Below are 20,214 nucleotides of genomic sequence, written 5' to 3'. Positions count from 1 at the left end.
TTGGACATTGCTATTTTTTTTATTAAGGTGACATATATTTTTTATACTGTCTTGCTACTATAACATTTTGTACTGCTATCTTATCATTACATACTATATACATTATACATTATATCCTAAGGTAACCTATGCACTCGCTAGAGAGTGAATAACTCATGCAAAATAGTCCTGAATGTGTGGAGGATCCAATTTAAAAAATTTGGAGGTTTGATTACCATACAGGCAAGTGAGTGCATTTCGTAACAAAGCAGATACAATGTACAGTTTACCTACGCTACTCAACCCAATTTTTAAATTTTTCTTGAAGTCCATGAACTTAAAATAATTTGCGATGTCTCCAAACATCCACTCTACAGACACTCTCACTTCACTCATGCATTTGTTGAATGCCATCATCTGGGGAGTGAGATTTACATTTCTAAATGGGGCCTGGAGGTGGACACGCAGTGGATATGCAGGATCTCCATATAGGCACATTGGATGGCCGGCAGGGGACACTGCATGCTGTTCTAGTACAGGTAGCAAACCGGAGTCTGCTAAAAGCCCAGAATCATGTTTCCTTCCCTCTGCAATACAAAATAGGTATACATGTATTACATCAAACTCAGCATTAGGAGTAGGCCTAGACCTAAATGTGATTATTTTTTTTCTGTAACACGTTGTCACATAAGTCCTAATTATGTATAACTCACCTACTGGACCATGTAGATTGGCAATTAAGCCATTTGGGATGGCCACTGCCTGGAATTTTAAGCTGTGTACTCTTTTGTGGCCATTGTACAGCACCCGTTGGTTCATTCCTGGTCTGGCGATAGGTCGTACTGTGCCGTCTATAAAGCCAAAGCAGTTGTCCAGTGGTGCGCCCATCTGTTGTATGCAGTCAGCATATGTTTGCAAAGCGACTGGATTTAAAATAGAGTCGTTCCACTCTGTAATTTTGCGATGGTGACTATCATATACGAAATCCAGCACGCAATTTGTTGCCATGCACAAGACTGGTACTGGTCGCTGCCCAAATCGCTGCATCATGTCGCTGTAACGGCATGGGTATGTCAGCCTCTTCAGTAGCATACAGAGCGCCTCTGTGCCAGCCACCACACTTCTCTGCTCGCAGACGAACTCGTTGGGTATGCCGAGGGCCTCCACCAGCAGTGGTATGTCCGTTTTTCTCACCCGGAACTCCGCAAGGCATTCATCGTCCTTCATTTCAACCAGATTAAAGGGTGTATATTCATTGTAAGGCAAATCTAAATTGCTGGACCTGTTCTCGTCATAGAGTAATGTAAACTCCTCATCCGTTATTAAATTGTCATCTAATGCAAATAACAAGTGCTCTCGGGCCATTTTAAGAGACATAGTTACACTTTCAAATGAACTTTTAGTAGTTTTAGTTTCAAAATAACTTCTATTTAACGTCGGCTCAGGTGGACGAATACAGAAAAATGATTTCAGTTAGCTTCAGAAGTAGCCGTTGACTGTTACAATGTTGCTTAGTGATAGTCGATTACCACTACTACGGCAACCCGTTGGAATGTTTCGCAGACGCCGTAGCAGTCCCTCAACCGTCGCTGCTTAAAGTCCCTAATGTGTTGCGGCTGCGGCGCATTCAACATGTTGAATATTTGAGAAGGGTCCAAATGCAGTGCTCCCTCCTCAGGCCCCTCTAAACCGGAACTCTCTCCTCAGGCCCCTGAAGCCGGAACTCTCTCCTCAGGCCCCTTTTTTTCACGTGTATCCGAGGTATTAGCGCCACCGCTGGACGGAGGATACTGTACGCTATTTATATTAATAGGCATTGAACTTCTGTTTTAGCATGTCAATAGTGTTTAACAAAGCGGAAATTAGCATTGCGGCTAGCGTATACGTACAGGGTTCTAAATTAACACCCGTCAACCCGCCAAATGCGGGCTAAATTTCATTTTAGGGGAGTCAGGTGGCTCAACGGTGAGGGAATCGGGCTAGTAATCTGAAGGTTGCCAGATCGAATCCCTGCAGTGCAAAATGACGTTGTGTCCTTGGGCAAGGCACTTCACCCTACTTGCCTCGGGGGGAATGTCCCTGTACTGACTGTAAGTCGCTCTGGATAAGAGCGTCCGCTAAATGACTAAATGTAAATTTTCATAATAAAAACTTGCTAGCCAGTTTGGCCGGTGATAGCCTACATGAGGCATTTCATGAACGATACGGCTATGTTCTCAGCATGGTTATTGTTAATTTATCCCCCTGCAGTAGCCTAAGTTTCCCATGAACACTGTGCTATCCTACGTTATTGTAATATGGAATATATGTTTAGTACTATTATTACACATCTTTATGATTGAGGTGGTAATTGATGAAGCAACATTTAACATAAATACAAGGATAGATATTGATTTCAGATTCAAAGAGTAGTGTTGTTTGTATTATCAACGTTAAAATGAATTATTTCAGAGCCGGCTCTTGTTGCCGTGGAAACAATAAACAATAACACGAGCCAGCTGTTGCTGCTGCAAATGACCAACGGAAAAAATGTGATATTCTATAATGACCACTAGATGACGCTAAACTGCCAAACCTATGCTTGCCAGGGGCAGAACAGTGATCATGTTCGTAATGTTAGCAATACGTAACGCTAGCCGCAATGCTAATTTCCGCTATGTTAAACACTATTGACTTATGCTAAAACCGAAGTTCAATGTAAGTTAGCCTATTAAAATAAATAGCCTACAGTATCCACCGACCAGCGGTGGCACTAATACCTCGGATACACATGAAAAAAGGGGCCTGGGGAGAGAGTTCCGGCTTCAGGTGCCTGAGGAGAGAATTCCGGTTTAGAGGGGCCTGAGGAGGGAGCACTGCATTTGGACCCTATTGCAGAATATTTGTGATCAGAAATCCTGATGTGTGGGGGGAATCCCGAGGACAAACGCCGAGTCTATGGAGGATTATAGGGGCCAAAACTAAATAAATAAATACTTGGATAAATAAATAATTATATAACACAAAGCTTAAATAAATGACACAAAATATATAAATGTTACATGTATTTGTGTGTATATATATATATATATATATATGTTTACGTTTTCATGTGTTTACATGTATTTATTTATACTTACATTTATTTATTTATACTTACATTTATTTATTTATACTTACATTTATTTATGGATCCTTACATTTACATTTATCCACGGCGTAACTTGCACACAGCAAAATAAATCTGTTGTCTCACGTCACCAAGTCAGGGGGCGGGTTAAAGCCTCTGATTGGTGAATGAACAGAATTACACACCAGGCAGACTCCACCAGTCGATCAAGCTCTCTTCAATCTAGAGGGATCTCTCTACAGCTGCTAGGGGTGTGCGACACTGTATGATGTGGTATAGATCCAATACCAAGGAGTAAATACAGGGCTAGTATTGCCAATACCGATACTTTTGGCTTAGAAAATCAGTTTATCTACTTTCATGTCGGGGAAAGCAATGCCTCAAAATTGATTAAGTGAATGCATCATCAATATGAATATTTGAATGAACATTTAAAATGTTTCCTTTAATGAATTGTTCATGATTATGATCATAATAAAACACAGGACAACGAGTTTTGTCAAAAATACAAATGTGTACCGCTGAGTCGTGTTACTGCACGTACACGGCAACAACTCAGCCTAGCAGGGGAGTGGCAAAGTGAGTTTGAGCGAAGTTAGACGGTGTTTGCACAACCACTCTGGTGTAAAGGGAGTTGTGTACTCAATGTGGAATTGAAACTTAAGTATCGATCTTATCACACTATCAATCAGGCTATTGATACCAACGTTGGTTGGTCGGTCTTGAGATCTATTTGCCCACCCCTATGCTGTATCATCTCGCAGAGGATCGTGAATACATTTTCATTGATGTCTGTGTCGGTTAGGGTCAATATTATTGCTATAATTTCAACAAAGCTCTCAATATGATGTAAAAAAGAAGTGAATTGGCAGGTGCCTCCATCTCTTCAGCTACCGCCAACTTTTAGTATAAATAAATAAAAGTATAAATAAATACATGTAAACACATGAAAACGTAAACATATATATATATACACACAAATACATGTAACATTTATATATTTTGTGTCATTTATTTAAGCTTTGTGTTATATAATTATTTATTTATCCAAGTATTTATTTATTTAGTTTTGGCCCCTATAATCCTCCATACGAGTCTATCACGTGAAACAAAACAATATCCAATCAGAAAGCAAGCTGAGAGAAGATGGAAGCATAACAGAGTCATGGCGCAGCACAAAGTTAAATGGAATTGATTTGTGGCAACAGCAAACACTTTCCTTTTTTCCAGTGAATTTTCTGTGAAAATCATTGCAAAGACTATCATCGCAATTTCTTCCTGCATATCGTCCGCCATGCTTATTCTTAAGTCTCAAGAAATTTTGCAAGATTTCTTGTGTTAACAGTCGGGAAACTAGTTGGAAATCTGTTTGTGTGTGGTGTGCTGTCTTTGTCAAATAATGGCACACCACACACTGTACGAGCGAAACAGATAAATCTAGGATTTTTTGTCTTCATGTGTGTGGTCTCACAGTTTGAAGATCTTATAAGATCAAAAATATTGCCGTTAATCTATTCTCAAAGTTGGGTGGGAGCTGGGTCTATACTACGCAAGCTATGATGACTTTCACCTTGATATTTTAGCGTGGATGTATACCTAGCCAAATTGCACTGTAGGGGGCGAGAACGAGTCTTCAAACCTGTGTGAATGCCTTGTGTATGAAATTATCCAACCCAGTATCACATATTTTCTTGAAACAGTCACGAAAAAGAATCTAATATTTCGTGACACGTTTACGAAATTAGCACTTTTTTCGTGACTATGCCACGTTTTTTCCACCGGTGCATTTCAATTTAGAGAATATTTCGTGACCCAACGCAAAGGCCGTTTACCTCTGTATGGCAGGGACAAACTTACTGAGTTACAACAAAAGTTTGCTGAACTGGAGAGTCTCAGGGTCTTCCATCGTCCAGAGGATGTGGATGTGTCGGTGGAGTATCTCAACCCTTCGTTCTTGGTGAGGAAACAGAGTGGCGGGTATCGTCTGGTGACTGCCTTCACGGACGTTGGCCGATATTCCAAACCCCAACCCTCTCTGATGCCTGACGTTGACAGCACCATACGACAAATAGCTCAATGGAGACACCTGATAGCAACTGACCTAACTAATGCCTTCTACCAGATACCTCTAGCACACAAATCCATGAAATACAGTGGCGTCGTCACCCCTTTCCGTGGAGTCCGTGTCTATACATGCTCAGCTATGGGCATGCCTGGATCAGAGACGGCTCTTGAGGAACTCATGTGCCGCGTGCTAGGGGATCTACTTCAAACAGGTGTTGTGGCAAAGCTTGCTGACGATCTATACTGTGGCGGCAACTCCCCGGAAGAGCTGTTGAAAAACTGGTCTTTGGTTCTACATGCGCTCAGGCGCTGCAACTTGCGCCTTTCAGCACCTAAGACTGTCATTAACCCTCGCTCCACGGCTGTATTGGGGTGGGTGTGGTCCCAGGGTAAACTTCAGCCTAGTCCCCATCGGGTGTCCACACTAGCTGCTTGTCAGCCTCCGAAAACAGTTGGTGGCATGAAATCCTTCATCGGTGCCGTCAAAGTAATGGCCCGTGTGATTCAACACTGCTCTGCCCTCCTTGCCCCTCTGGACGATGCCATAGCTCCACCTTCAATAAGGTGAAAGAGTCACTCTCCTCGAGCCGTTCCGTCACTCTGCCGCGTCCAGATGACCAGTTATGGATTGTCTCTGACGGCGCTGTGAGAAGACCTGGCGTAGCCGCTACCCTGTACGTCATGCGCAACGATAAACTTGCTCTTGCTGGCTTCTTCAGCGCCAAATTGCGTAGCCACCAGTTGACGTGGTTGCCCTGCGAGGTGGAGGACCTCGCTATTGCAGCGGCTGTCAAACACTTTGGCCCATACATCATTCAGTCTTCACACAGAGCATGTGTCCTGACAGACAGCAAGCCGTGCGTTCAAGCCTATGAGAAGTTGTGCAGGGGTGAGTTCTCTGCGAGTCCCAGAGTGTCTAAGTTCCTCTCGACGGCGAGCAGATTCCATGTCTCAATCCGACATGTAGCAGGCGCCGCCATTCTCCCGTCTGATTTTGCCAGTCGCAACCCCCCTGACTGTACTGACATGCCATGCCATGCCAAGTATGCATTTTCATGCAACACACGCAGGCTTCAGTTGTACATCTACTGTCTAGTGAGGACATCCTGGCTGGTCGCGCAAGACTCCCGTTCACGAGCAGAACGGCATGGAGATCTCTGCAGTCTGAGTGTCCGGATTTGCGTCGCACCCATGCACATCTTACTCAAGGCACACGGCCTTCCAAGAAGCTTACCAACATCAAGGACGTCAAGAGATATCTCAACATAGCATCCATGTCCGGTGACGGTGTGCTCATTGTGAGACGTGACGTCTCTCCCCTTCACGTGAGTGCATTATCGTTCCTAGGCAGGTTTTGGACGGTCTGTTAATTGCTTTGCACTTGCAGCTTAGCCACCCCACAGCGAATCAGCTGAGGAAGGTTGTTGGGAGATACTTTTTTGCCCTTGACCTTGACAAGGCTGTCAGCCGTGTCACTGATGCCTGTCATTCGTGTGCGACCCTCAGACATACACCTCAGGCCATTGCAGTACAGTCCTCATCCGACCCCCCGGATGTCATGAAACGTACACGCCAGTTGGTGCTGGTAGTACGAGAGTGTGTTACGTCCTTTACCATGGCCATGCTTGTGGAGGATGAGTGTCACCAGACTTTGCAGGATGGACTCATCAGATTATGTGTGGAACTTCGCCCTCTAAATGGTCCCTTTGCCGTGATCCGGACTGATCCGGCCCCTGCCTTTAAGGCCCTGGTAGCTGACTCGCTTCTTGCCCAACACAGGATTTAACTGGAGCTAGGGCGAGCCAAGAACCCCAACAAAAACCCTGTCGCAGAAAAGGCCGTTCAGGAGTTGGAGGAGGAACTGCTCAGGCAGCAGCCGCTTGGTGGTCCGGTATCGGCGAGGCTCCTAGCCATAGCAACTGCTGGCCTGAACTCCAGGATCCGGTCGCGCGGCCTGTCCGCCCGAGAGATGTGGACACAGAGGGACCAGTTCACCTGTATTCAGTTGCCTCTGGCTGGTGAGGAGCTTATACAGTCGCAACATGACAAGCGGGTGCAGAATCACCCTTCTAGTGAGAAATCTAAAGCCCCTGGGGGGAAGACCCTACCCCCCACTTCTATCGTGGTTCGTGATCTTGTCTACCTGCACGTGGATCGCAACAAATCATGCAGCCGCGACCGATACCTCGTTGTTTCTGTCGAAGGCCTCTGGTGTGGTCTGCGCAAGTTTGCAGGTTCGCAGCTTAGAGACCTCACCTATCGTGTCAAGACAAGTGACTGCTACAAGGTTCCAGCCACCTGCCCTGATGCCGGCCATGTCTCCAGCTCCGACGACGCATCTGATGACGACGACATGATGGCTCCAACTGTGCCCCAAGTGCTATTTCCCCAGACCCCCCCTCTTCCCGTCATCCCCCCCTAAATAGCGTTGGTGCCCGCTCCGATGGGTCTGCGCCCCAACTCCACGGCCCTATCCTGTGGGCTATGGGAGGCTGCAGAGCTTGCACAAGCTGATCCTGATGTTGCTCCCCCCTCACCGAGGCGTTCCACCAGGCAGCGTCGCCAGCCCTCTCGTCTGTGTGATTATGTCATGGACTCGTGATGAACTCTTTGCGTGTCCCTTTCATGTACCTTAATTCGCTGCTCCTTGTATGTGTAATGCCATTCTGTTCTCACTCTCATGTGTATTGCTGGTGTGGGTTTATCGCTGTTCGTTGATGGACTGCTCAAATAACATGTGGCTGGTTTGCCTTTATGGTTAGTCGTTTTCTGTGTTATGTATTGGGCAATTCCATGCAAAGGTCGCCCTTACCTTAGAAAAAAAAAGTTGTGCCCACACAAATATAACTGTTGTTAAAATGTTCACTTAGGTCTATATTTTGTTGCATGTAACCACTCTGATCTAAATGTATTGACAATTGCACTCTTTTACATAATATACAAGTTGTGCGCTCATGCAAAAAAAACATTTGTCAAATGGCCGTTTTGTACCATTTCAAGAACGGGGTAAATGGACTCCAGTTTTCAATAAAATGTTACCATTTAGCATTTTCCTGATTGACAAGGGAATGATAGAGTATTGTGTATGCTCAGCTTGAGTTAAAAGAACAACTCCTTAAATACATTAAGCCTCTTCTTTATGAGTCAGTGAGTTCCATGGCCAAGTCACGTCCGTAACTTTTTGTAGAATAAGTTTATGCCTATCAAACAGTGCCGATGCTACAACATCCAAAGTTTTTGTGCAAAGCTTATTTATACCAATGGTTAGTTTAATTAAAAAATCTTGCCCCTTTGTTACTTTTAAAAACGTTAATGATGTGTTATGGACGTGACGTTACGGACGCTACACAATGTAAATCTTCACAATACACTGTTCACAACACAATGGAAATGTTCTCAAATGAAACGGCAAAGCTAACAATCGTGTTTTCGGCTGTTATAAACCCTTTCACCGACGTGTTTCAGTGAAACAGATATTCCAGTCATGATTATAGTTGAAATCATGGGTAACATGATATAGCCTAAACATCTTCAACGATCAACATCTTCTCCAGGGATACTGACATTTTGAGTAGCCTAATTTTCTTGCCGTAACTGTCTTTGACATAACCTCGATCCCCGCTCCATGTTTGTAATATTTACTTCCTACTAGAGAGGCAACTCGAAAGTGCTCGAGGGACACTATCGGTTTAGGCATTTAAGGCGGCGCTCTGTAATTTGCTCGCGCTACCTGTCGGACCAAGCTGAGGTAGAGTTGACAGCTTCGATCAAAGATGTCTTAAAGGGGTCATTGACTGTGTTTTGATGGTATTTCACACAGTTTATTTGTAACTCAATGTTTTTAATTTCAGTGCTTAATTAATAGTTTAATGTTGAAAATCACTATTCATGTAGGCGTTTTATGTAATTTGCAGAAGACTGGTCCAGACCCGTCACATCCATGACATTCAAACGTCATATCCGAAATGCTGGTTTCCCAAAAAAGACAAATATTTAAAAAAATACTTTTTTTGTGTTCATTACTCTAAATCATTTGTAAGACTGTGTGAGAGTATTCACAGCTTAAGATGATTGGTGACCATTCTGAACTTTTATACTAGTAATTTGACAACAACTCCATCTAAAAAAAGATAAGGGGTCCTTTTCTTGTACCCAGAGCAATTGAATTTGTACACTGACGCAAGTATCATTCCTATTTTGCACTCAACGGAAAGCGGACTTTTCCCTTCACAGACGCACGTCGGTAAATTAGGGAATGAACTTGCGCTCCCAGGGCAGTTCAGCGAAAAGAGGGTGCGTGTTCCGGTGCAAACGTTCCTTGGTGTTATTTTGCAGTTTGCAAAAAACAATGTCGCCACAGACCAGGAAAAAGTTAGTCTAAAGTCAATGGCGCGTTATTCAGATGCCATTTTAAGGGTGCATGCTTGGCCCGTGCGCACTACTGGCGAGGCCAAGCTCCTTTTCCTGCAAGCTACGTTACATTTCTTCCATGTCAATGATTAAAAAGAGTTTCATGAGTCTCTGGATGTGAACTTGATTTTTAACGATTGTGGCAAATTCCGTTATAATAGCAAAATACCAAGATAACAAGCGCGCCTGCTCTTAAAGGAAATGTGAGATGTTGCTCTGATTGGTTTATTGCACGTTACGCCCAAACCACACCTATGAGTAATGTAGCTACTTCAGACCAACCCATTTTAGATTTGCGCCAAGCGCAGAGTCATTTATCCCACCAGTATAATAGCAACAGCGCTGGAGTCCCGCCCACAAAGTCACTTGCGTTTCACTTTTTGATACTTACGTTTCAGATTGTTGAAATAGGGCCCTAAATTTCATTATCAATGCTATTTTGGGGGCCATCTTGAAAATCTCCAGTGACATTTCAGATGGTTTTCTTAATGTTAAAACTATTTCACAAGTTATTTTAGATGTTGAGAAAAGCGCTGTGAAAGTTTGATTCTTGATTTCCCAACAGATTCTGTGTGTATTTCAGACATGTCACATCCATAACAGAATAATGTCACATCCATAACGCAGGTTTTTCCTCATTAAATTATGCATAAAAGACTAAAAGTTTAAAAAATGGCTAAGAAAAAAGTACAGTCTCCAGAAAATGACTGTCATTTCTCGTCACATCCATAACGCAGGTGTTTTTGTAATAATTTTGTGTCAGAATTTTTTTGTTGTTGCAAAAAATTGTTTTCCTCCTCTAATCTACCCATTAAGTACTTTCAGAATATGCATGACACATTTAAATATTGTAAGAAGCTTTGTTTTACTGATAATTTTTTATTGTAATTTTGAGTACAAATGTCACATCCATAACGCTGGAATTGCCCTATTGTAGTTTGAGTTATTGTGTGCTGTATTGTAGCTATCTGTTGTCATGCTCTCTCCCGCAGGTCAGCGATGGGGAGGTAAAAGGTGGTCACGCCAGTCTGCTGGCATGTTATGGTTAACTGTATTGGCGCATGCGCCGTGTGTGTTCGCCAGCTGCGTGCTCCTGCCCTTGGTTGTCTCCTGTGCGGTCGCACGGTTTGGTTCCTTGCACAGTAAAGTACCAACTTCACACTTACTCTCGGTTGTGAGTTATTCCTAACTACTGGCGCTAACATAAAACTTCCTTTCTGTGATATATGATTTTATCCAGTTCAATACACTATCCGTGAACCCAATAAGCTTTTCCAGTCTATTGATTAGGATGTTGTGATCAATGGTATCAAATGCTGCACTGAGATCTAGCAGGATAAGGATAGAGACTTTATTTGCATCAGAGTTTAGTCTGAGGTGGCTTATTATTTTGGTGAGAGCAGTTTTAGTACTGTGATATTTCCTGAAACTTGACTGCGAAACTTCCAGGATGTTATTTTCTTCAAGAAAATAATTTAATTGGACTAAAACGATCTTTTCCAGTACTTTACTAATAAATGGAAGGTTTGATATTGGTCTGTAATTTGCAAGTAGACTGTTATCCAATTTGGGTTTCTTTAATAGGGGCTTTACAACAGCTGTTTTGAAGGCATCTGGGAAGACGCCAGTTCTAAGGGATGTGTTTATAATCTCTATCATCGGACCTGAGACACTATCAAACACTCGCTTAAAGACTGTTGGAAAGTTCAGTAAGTGTGATACAGGTAAATGTGCTCATGGTTATGTTGCAGAATCTACTGATACCCACTATTAATAATACTAGCTCTGATCACAGTTATTTTGTTCTTGAAGAACAAAGCAAGCTCTTCACATTTAACTGCTGAGGATGGGACAGGGACAGTGTTTAGCAGCTGGTCAATGGTGGAGAAAAGAACTCTGGAATTTCTGGCATTTTCTGTAATAATGTTGGAGAAATATTCTCTCCTTGCTAGACGCATGGTTTGGTTATAGGTGGTTAGTGTATCTTTGTAGATGTTGTAGTGGATAGTGATCTTTGGTTTCCTCCATTTTCTCTCTGCTGCACTGCATTTTCTTTTCGTTTCACTAACATTTTTATTTCTCAGCCATGCTTGTGCACTTCTTTTTGGTTTTCAGTGGTGCAACAGAGTCTAACACTCATGATTAGCTATCATGATTAGTTGGCTCATATAGAGCAAATTGTTCAGAAAATTTAATCATAGCTGTATCGTCTAAATTTCTACTTTGGAATAAGAATAGTTTCGTGGTTGTTGTTAGGATAATTTCCACATTAAAAAGTATATGATGATGGTCTGAGAGGGGTAGATCAGTTATTTAAATATTATTGATATTTAGTCCAGTTGTTATCACTAGATCTAGTGTATTTCCGTGCCGGTGTGTTGGGTCTGTTATGTGTTGAGTTAGATTGAGACTGTCTCGGAGATTTAAGAGCTCAATAGTTCTTGGGTCTGCTTTTTTATTTACTTTGATATTTAAGTCTCCATTTAAAACTACTTTGTCATATCTAGTGACACATAGTGATAATACTTCAGAGAATTCTTGTATGAATATTGGCGAGCGCATGGGTGGCCGATATATAAAAACAAAAAGTATTGATTTGTTTTTGAGCTATCCAGCAAGATATTCATATTATGTGAATTCACCAAGCTCAGTAATTTTGAACAACAATTTCGAGGAGAAAATAGCTGCGACTCCTCCATCTTTTTTTAATTTCCTAGAAACTTGGTGAAAGCTGTAATTGGGCGGACACGCTTCTATCAGAGTTGCTGCTGCCATGTCATTGTTTAGCCAGGTTTGTGTTAGACAGATGCAGTCTAAGTGGTTTTCTTTGACCAGATCATTAACGAGAAATGTTTTGTTATTTAGTGATCTAACATTTAGAAGGGCCAGTTTCATCTGTGGGGTATTAACAGATTAAACAGGTGTTGATAAATCTGTTGGAAGAATATGGATAGTTCTGTGACTTCTAACACTAGTTTCAGGTTTGTACCATGCATTTTACCATGCCATTTTCTGTTTTTGATGATGACCGGTATGTCTAATGAAATAGCATGGTGGCTGTACTAGCGTAGCTTTTCTTTGGGAAAGTCTATGTCATTGAGCTTTTCCATCACAAGGGAATTCATCCGGGGGGTGCAGATCTATACAGGGCCCATGTCCTTGCAGGAGGCTGTTTGAATGTTCTGTTCCATTCCATGGGTTGTTGTTTGGGATGCGTCAGTCAGCTTAGACACAACAGGGACAGGGAGAGAAACTTGATTTGTGGTCAGGAGCACGTGACTGATGTTTGCTGTTAGTAGTCAAGATCCTGTATGGTTTGGGTGGAGTCCTTCAGCTTGAAAACGGTCTACACAGTTCCAGAACACATTGAAATTATCGATAAATGTCAGTTTGTGTGCCAGACAGACAGATGCCAACCATGTGTTGAAAGATAGTAGTTGACTGAAGGCTTATTTTCCTCTTCGAAAGCATGCAATCGGTCCACTGATGAATACATCTTGATATCTTTTGAGTGTGTTCAGTAGCTGGGTGAAATGTTTTTTAAGTATCTCAGTGCCAGTTTTCTTGAGTAGGATATCAAACGAGCCAGTGTGGATGATAGTCTTAGGGTTGTTTGGTTTATTGTTGAGGATTGTTTGTACCTCTAACGACAGTTCCTCGACAGATGTGTTGCTAAGACAAATATTTTCTGTCTTTGCCAGTTTAACATGTGCTGTCATAGCATCTCCAATCAAGATAGTGGCCATATGTGGTGTTGTGTTTGCATTTCTAACGTTTGCCTTATCAGTAGCTGCGGAGCCAGTTCTTAGCTTATTTGGGTTAGCAATAAGCAATAGGACCTTGTGCTAGACCAAGGTTAGCCACTGTGTCAGTGCAAGTAGTAGATTCTATAGTGCTAGAAGCGTTAGCTCTTCTAAGTGCGGATGGGCCGTGGGTAGTCTTAGCATACCTTGGATCTTGATAATCCTGTGGTATTGTTGTCTAATTAGGCTTGATAGGGGGTCGAACAGCGCCCTGAATGGTCCGAGAGGGGCTTGGAGTGAAATGGGGGACTCGGGGGACAGCAGACGATGATGTGTTGGATTTGCATGTGTGTAGGAGCTACCATCATGGTGTGTCGGCGATCTGGGCCCTTCATGTTTGTAAGCTGCGTGGATAGCACTCCTCTGCCTCTTCGCCTTGGATTCCACACACAAGGGAGAGAAAGTTCCCAGTGGTTCGAATCTGTTTCTGAGTGGGACAGGAGGAGAGGTGATGTGGGAAGAGTTCCTTTCTCGCTTTTTATCCTTGGTGACAGTCCCATCTCTGATGAAGGTAGAAGCGGCGCTGGGCCTCTTTGGTTTAGCGCCGAGAACAGGTCATGACTCATCCGGTCCACCGGCCGGTAGAAAGAAAGCTGGTTCCAAGGGTGACTCATTAGCCGGTAGCTTAGCCTCCGGGTAGCTAGCATGGAATCTATAAAGTCGTTTGCAGTCTTTGCAAGCCATAGTTTTACAGGGAACTAGCTTTAGCTTGCTTGCCTGTGGTCAGTCTGGGAGAGTAGCCCAGAATACTTCTGCTCTCCTTGGGCTTCAGTCCCTCAGGTTGTCCCCTTTAGTGGTTGAAGTCGATCCACTTTGCCCCAATCAGAAGTATTTGATTTTGAGCAATATCATCAAAAACTATCCAAATGATTGTAACTTCAGAGCATTTCTCTGTGAATGACTAGACAATAGGATAGAAGCCAAGCAGGGAAGCAAGCAGGGAAGGTCAGGGGGAGGAGAGGGAAAGAAAATGTGACTGCCTTCGTTGAGAGCCAAAAGAAAAAGTAAAGGAATGAAAGTTTCAAAAACTCAATACCTTCACAAACACATTTACCAAGTATAAACAGCCACAGAAACATTTTATTAACAGTTAAAACAACAAGAAAACCATTCAGCCAGAAGTTACATGCAAAACATTGTAAAAGCATTGAAAACGCTATTCAAGAGCTAAAAAACACTTTAAAGCAGTAAAGGAATGAAAGTCTCAAAAACTGAATCGAATGGCTCAATACCTTCACAAAACACATATACCATGTATAAACAGACACATAAACATGTTATAACAGTTAAAACAACAAGAAAACCCTTCAGCCAGAAGTTACATGCAAAACATTGTAAAACGCTTTTCAAGAGCTGACAAGCACTTTAAAGCAGTAAAGGAATGATAGTCTCAAAAACGGAATCTAATTGTTCAATACCTTCACAAAACACATTTACCATATATAAACATCCACATAAGCATGTTATAACAGTTAAAACAACAAGAAAACCATTCAGCCAGAAGTTACATGCAAAACATTGTAAAAGCATTGAAAACGCTATTCAAGAGCTAAAAGGCACTTTAAAGCAGTAAAGGAATGAAAGTCTCAAAAACTGAATCGAATGGCTCAATACCTTCACAAAACACATATACCATGTATAAACAGCCACATAAACATGTTATGACTGTTAAAACAACAATAAAACCATTCAGCCAGATCATGGGCGTCAGCAGCATTTTGAAAGTGTGGGGGACACATTTTGCCGGGGGGTCAAATTTTCGACCAATTTTTTTAAAGATGTAGATGCAATTTCCCGCATTCTGGTGCATTTACCACAACTACGAGAAACTTTCTAGTGCGCACGAGAAACTTGCCAAGGAAGATGCCAAGGAGGAGGTATTCATCTTCTTGAAAACTCAAAGAAATTTACCGGATAGTGTTATCAACAAACTTAAAGATGATAAGGTAGGCTACGACTTCATGCTGTGAATGTGAAATATTAACTTCAGCCACATATAATAACGTTAGCTGTAACGTTACGTTGTTAGGACAAGTGTGCTAGCTAGCAGTTAATGATCCTTTCCCACCCGTTTTGGCCATTTGGTGTTTTGACATAATATTAGCCTAAATGTCATAAAGAGTAACCAATTTTGCCTTCCTGTTTTCAGATCGACATTAACGTCATAAACGTTATGACTGATGACAAATTAAAGCAGTATATAGAGAGATATGGGGACCGTGTGATGGACGCCTAACAGCGGCCCACACAGGGACTTAAGTATCCTTATTTTCTTTATGTGCATGTTAACATTCAGCAACACTATACAACTGTCTTCACATAAATAACACATGTCACATTTGTTCCTTAGTTCTTATATCATCTTTATTGCCTTTGGTTTAATATATTTGTTAGTTTAGCTTTAGCATTTTTGTTACCTCTTTGTTTGACCATCAGGAGGGCAGCATGGCTGCCGTGTCCCAGTAAAGGGTGTCCGACTGGAAAACATGATGCTTAAATGGAGTTCCAGAGTGGATGGGAAGCTCCCATCCCTGTCTGGGCTGTAGGGGTGTTTGCTCCAATTTTGCTCCGATTATTAAGTGGGAGGATGTATGGCATCCCCTCCCTATATTTATTGTGGCAGCCCAGGCTTATCTAACTGTGAGAGGAGCAAGCAGAGGGGAGAGAGAAAGAACCAACCTAGAAGGAAGACGTCTGTGCGTATGAGGCATTGGTTGGTTCTCATGTATCGGTTTTATCTTCACTACTCGGTTTTATTTACTTTGTCCATGTGTTCCATCCGTTCAAATGTAAGTAATAAACCCCTGAATATTTTGCACCCTACTCAGCTCGTGTGCGTTCTTGGTCATGCCCTCACAGACCGACTCGCACTGAGAGCATTTTGTCGTCAAGGAACTGTGACAAAAGAAAGTGGAGTGAAACCCAGTCTCATGCAGAGAGTAAGAGACAGACAAAGGGAATGGTAACAACTGAAAACATCTGCCGACAATGGCACGGCAGCAGGTCCAAGCCGTAAAGTTGGCAACAGCTATGCAACCAAAGACAACCGACGGATTGAAATGGGATGGTTCCACTACGATAAAGTGGATTTTCATCAAGTCAGAACAAAACATGACGGTGGAACACGGCACCTGACTGTTGAGAAAACCGTTACTATGGAGGAGCTACTGGAGATTGGCAAAGGCTTGTTCTTTCCAAATGGACAATCTTCGAAAGGACTGGTTGAAGACCTTCTATTTGATATCCAGGATTTCAGTCACAACCCTGTACCCCTTGAGAGCACGGTAAGCCAGCTATACGACCAGACTAAACTACGAATGCTACGCATCTATACCTGCTCCAGGGGAAAGGATAAAATTGACCCTGAGGACGTCTCATTACTTCTTTCTGATACATCTTCAGACTTCGAGCCTACAAAGGAGATTCCAATGAAGGTACATTCTTATCCATCACATTTCTGTTATTAAATATGTTGCTATAGAAATCATTAGACACAAAAATTTACTAATTGAAATATGGTTTAAATGTAAGCAACTGTTCGATGATGAATTGAATGCACGCAGAAAATAGAATGCATTATAAGGTTTAGTAGTTCACATTAAACTGTAGTATCCATTAGTTAACAAAAAAGAGACCTTCATGTTTTTTTAACCAGTAATATGTAATCATATGTTGTATTTCTGTTTTGTTCCTAAACATACAAAAAAAGACTAATCACTATGGGTGCAGACTACTTATGCCTGCATGTCACACCTACCTCAGGTGCATTATGACACAGTACTATGTCATGTAAAAAATTAGTGCATTTGATTAGTGTATTATTTTCAAAGGGTAGCCCATCTAATAAGATCCACCTCATTCCACACTGTAGCCTTAGTCTATGTACTGTGCTGCATATTGACTGCTCATCTCAGAGATTTTTGTAGGCAGATAGAAAGCTGTCAATATCCAACCTATATGAAAGAGTAAGCTTGCAAAAAAAAATAAAAAATTATGCTATGTGCTCAATCTGAGTTTAATGTTGTGTTGCAGGAGCATAAGAATTGTAAATTCAATTTCATATTATTCATCCCACTTTTTTCTATCCCGTCATACAAGGTAACATAGCTGTGCAAATCTATAATTTGCTGATTTATTTGTAGAACAGGAAAGTGCAGAGGCGATCTCTAAGGAACAAATCCCAAAAATACCAATCCGAGAAAACTGGAAATGATCATCAGGTGGATCATCTACAGAGATCTTCCGATTCAGCACCAGTGTTTCAACAGAGAGAAACGATGAAAGAGTAAGCTTCGATGGAAATAGTTTTCACAGGCCCAATCTGCTATGCATATGTATATACACACACATATACAGTATTAATATACATTTAATGTTTAACAGACAGGAGAACCAAGCAATAATTCAAGACCAGCCCCTCCTCAGATGACTAACGCAGAGGTCCTCAACTCACCATCTTACGATGATGTTGGGATTCATTCTGGCCAGTCCACGAGTAGGCTTGGATCTGAAGAAGAGTATGTAATGACTGGGTCATATCAAGATGCAGAAGAGTTGCCCTGTGAAGACTTCGATTTCCGTCTCGCCTTTGACATCCAGGAAACTCTTGAAGACTCTGAAGTACAATTTGGACCCATTTCTGATTATGATGGTGATGATCAAGACTACACTCTTCCCTGGAATCCACATGACCTCACCACCACGCAGGTATATTGTAATAGTGGAGTTGTTTCTAATAAAGCTGCAAAAACGTTCCTGTCATGATTTGATGAAGTTATTTTTTAATTAAGTTTGCTCCTTCAGCACAAGCTGTTTTAAGATTAAATCTGTTATAAAAAATAAAAGGAGTAAATCCATAGCATAATCTTTTTGAGAATAATGAACAACAAATAATTTAAGAAATGTGATGACACCTAATTTATTTTTTGTGAAAATGTTGCAGCATTCATCACTGAACGACGGACCTTTATTGTTTAACAGTATTCCTGCATCACCAGAAAAAAATGAAAAAGAAGTCCAGTATGTGAAATTAAGACGAGTAAGCATAGTTCAAGATGTGCCTAATGTCTTCATGGAACCCAAAGTACTCACGGTTAATCTAAAAATTGAGTTAAAAAATGAGAAAGTGGTGGACAGTGACGGTGTATCAAGAGAGGTGTACTCTGCGTTCTGGGAACACTTCTTGGAACAGTGTGAGGGGGAAGATGAACGAGTGCCCAGATTGCGACCAGACTATTCTGAGAAGGAATGGCAAGCTGTTGGAAGAGTTTGGTTGAAAGGATATTTGGACCACAACATCCTCCCAATCAGACGGTCACCAGCTTTTATTCTTGCCTGTTGTCAAGGAGTCAGTTCAGTGGATGAAGAACTCTTGATGATGTCATTTGCCAGGTTTCTTTCAGTGTCTGAGCGAGCATCGGTTGAAAAAGCACTAGAGGGCAACATGGATGAAACTGCTGAAGAGGGCTTACTTGACCTTTTCTCAAGGATGGGCTCACACAATCATGCCTTGTAAAGACAACCTCCGGCCTGCCGTTTTAACAATGGCACACAAAGTTCTTCTTCAAGAGCCAAAGTTAATAATTGACTGTTTCCACTCCAGTATTCACTGTATTCACAATGCTGTCCCCATGCCCATAACAAAAGACAGCATAATGGAACTTTATGATTCTAAGAGGCCAACAAACAAGAAAGTAGCCAAGATAATAAAGCCATCAAGTGAGAACCTGAATCAACAGGAGCAGACAGCACTTAACCACCTGCTACGGTATGTGAGCAGAAAAAAAAACTGGAGATATTCTTGCGCTTCTGCACAGGATCCACAGTACTGTGCAAAGGCACAATCAAAGTAACTTTTAACAGGTTGCGTGGTTTAAGTCGCAGGCCTGTGGCACACACGTGGAGCAGTTCTTGAATTATCATGCACCTACAGTTCATACCCAGACTTTCGTGCAGAGTTTGACAGCATCCTGTCTGGCAATTGCTTTGAAATGAATATTTTGTAATGGACGGACGGGATCTTACACACTTCTATGTTCATCTTCTAAGTTACATTATCTATCTGATGGCAGTGTCCGGATCTTTTGCATAGACCATTGCTATTAGTTTAAGATTGTCAGCACTGTCATTGCCGCAAGTACAAATGTCTGCAGAGGTCATTACAAGAATACTTACTTTCTAATTTTCATTCAAAAATAGTAATCTTTCATATAGAAATTGCAAAACTTGAGCAAGTGACTTTGATATTTCATCGACATCTGCAGACCCCACTATAAGTAAGTCAAAGAATGTGTGGTGACATCCTTTATTTAATTGGAGCTTAATTTGGAATAAAACCGTGATTTTGTTTTGCACCAATGATTTTGTTTTGCACCAAATAAGAGGTACTGAAATATGTTTTTGGATTAAGCTGATGTTCCTATAGAATCTCTAACAAAACAGCAGATTATTGTCATTATGATCATAGTATTACCCCCAAGAAAACATTGCATTACATGAATAAGAGTTACACAACTCATCTGACGGATGATGTAACCAACTTACAAAAACGGAAAAACAGGAATGTTATTGCCAATAAAATTTTTATTGGGAGTTTGAAACTGTATTCAAGTCCAAAATACAAGTTTTGTTTAAGCATACTGATGAGTCTGTCAGACCTATGTTTATGTGTATGCATTAATTTACCAGGCATGTGCAAATGTTACATGTTGTTCATGTGCATGTTTTATGCAGTTGAAATACTGTACATGTCAGAATTTGATAAAATGGCTGTGAGTGCACATTCCATTTAGAAAGGGATGGCTATTTTGGTTGGAGCCACAGAGCAATAGCAAAATATTGTTAAATAAA

The 20,214-nt window shown here is 41.6% G+C and overlaps 1 protein-coding gene and 1 pseudogene across 2 annotated transcripts; one reads left to right on the top strand and one right to left on the bottom strand.

Moving 5' to 3' along the window:
- Positions 1 to 18: 18 nt before the first annotated feature.
- On the bottom strand, positions 19 to 1,223 carry LOC146267944 (uncharacterized). Its single transcript, XM_084709159.1, has 2 exons — positions 693 to 1,223; positions 19 to 566 (listed from the first exon to the last, which is right to left on the bottom strand). The coding sequence occupies exons 1-2, from the start codon at positions 1,204 to 1,206 to the stop codon at positions 154 to 156; spliced, it is 927 nt and encodes a 308-aa protein (XP_084565285.1). The 5' UTR covers positions 1,207 to 1,223; the 3' UTR covers positions 19 to 153.
- Positions 1,224 to 14,551: 13,328 nt separating this feature from the next.
- On the top strand, positions 14,552 to 20,214 carry LOC146267943 (uncharacterized; annotated as a pseudogene). The gene is made up of 7 exons (XR_014768886.1): positions 14,552 to 15,311; positions 15,515 to 15,584; positions 16,225 to 16,799; positions 17,508 to 17,669; positions 17,749 to 17,819; positions 17,895 to 18,072; positions 18,308 to 20,214. The product of XR_014768886.1 is annotated as an uncharacterized LOC146267943 (transcript).

The sequence above is a fragment of the Hypomesus nipponensis genome, chromosome 11, assembly GCF_054491055.1.
Source record: "Hypomesus nipponensis isolate SF chromosome 11, ASM5449105v1, whole genome shotgun sequence".
NCBI lineage: Eukaryota > Metazoa > Chordata > Actinopteri > Osmeriformes > Osmeridae > Hypomesus > Hypomesus nipponensis.
The sequence above is the reverse complement of the archived record's forward strand: the minus strand, read 5'-3'. Positions and strand labels throughout refer to the sequence as shown.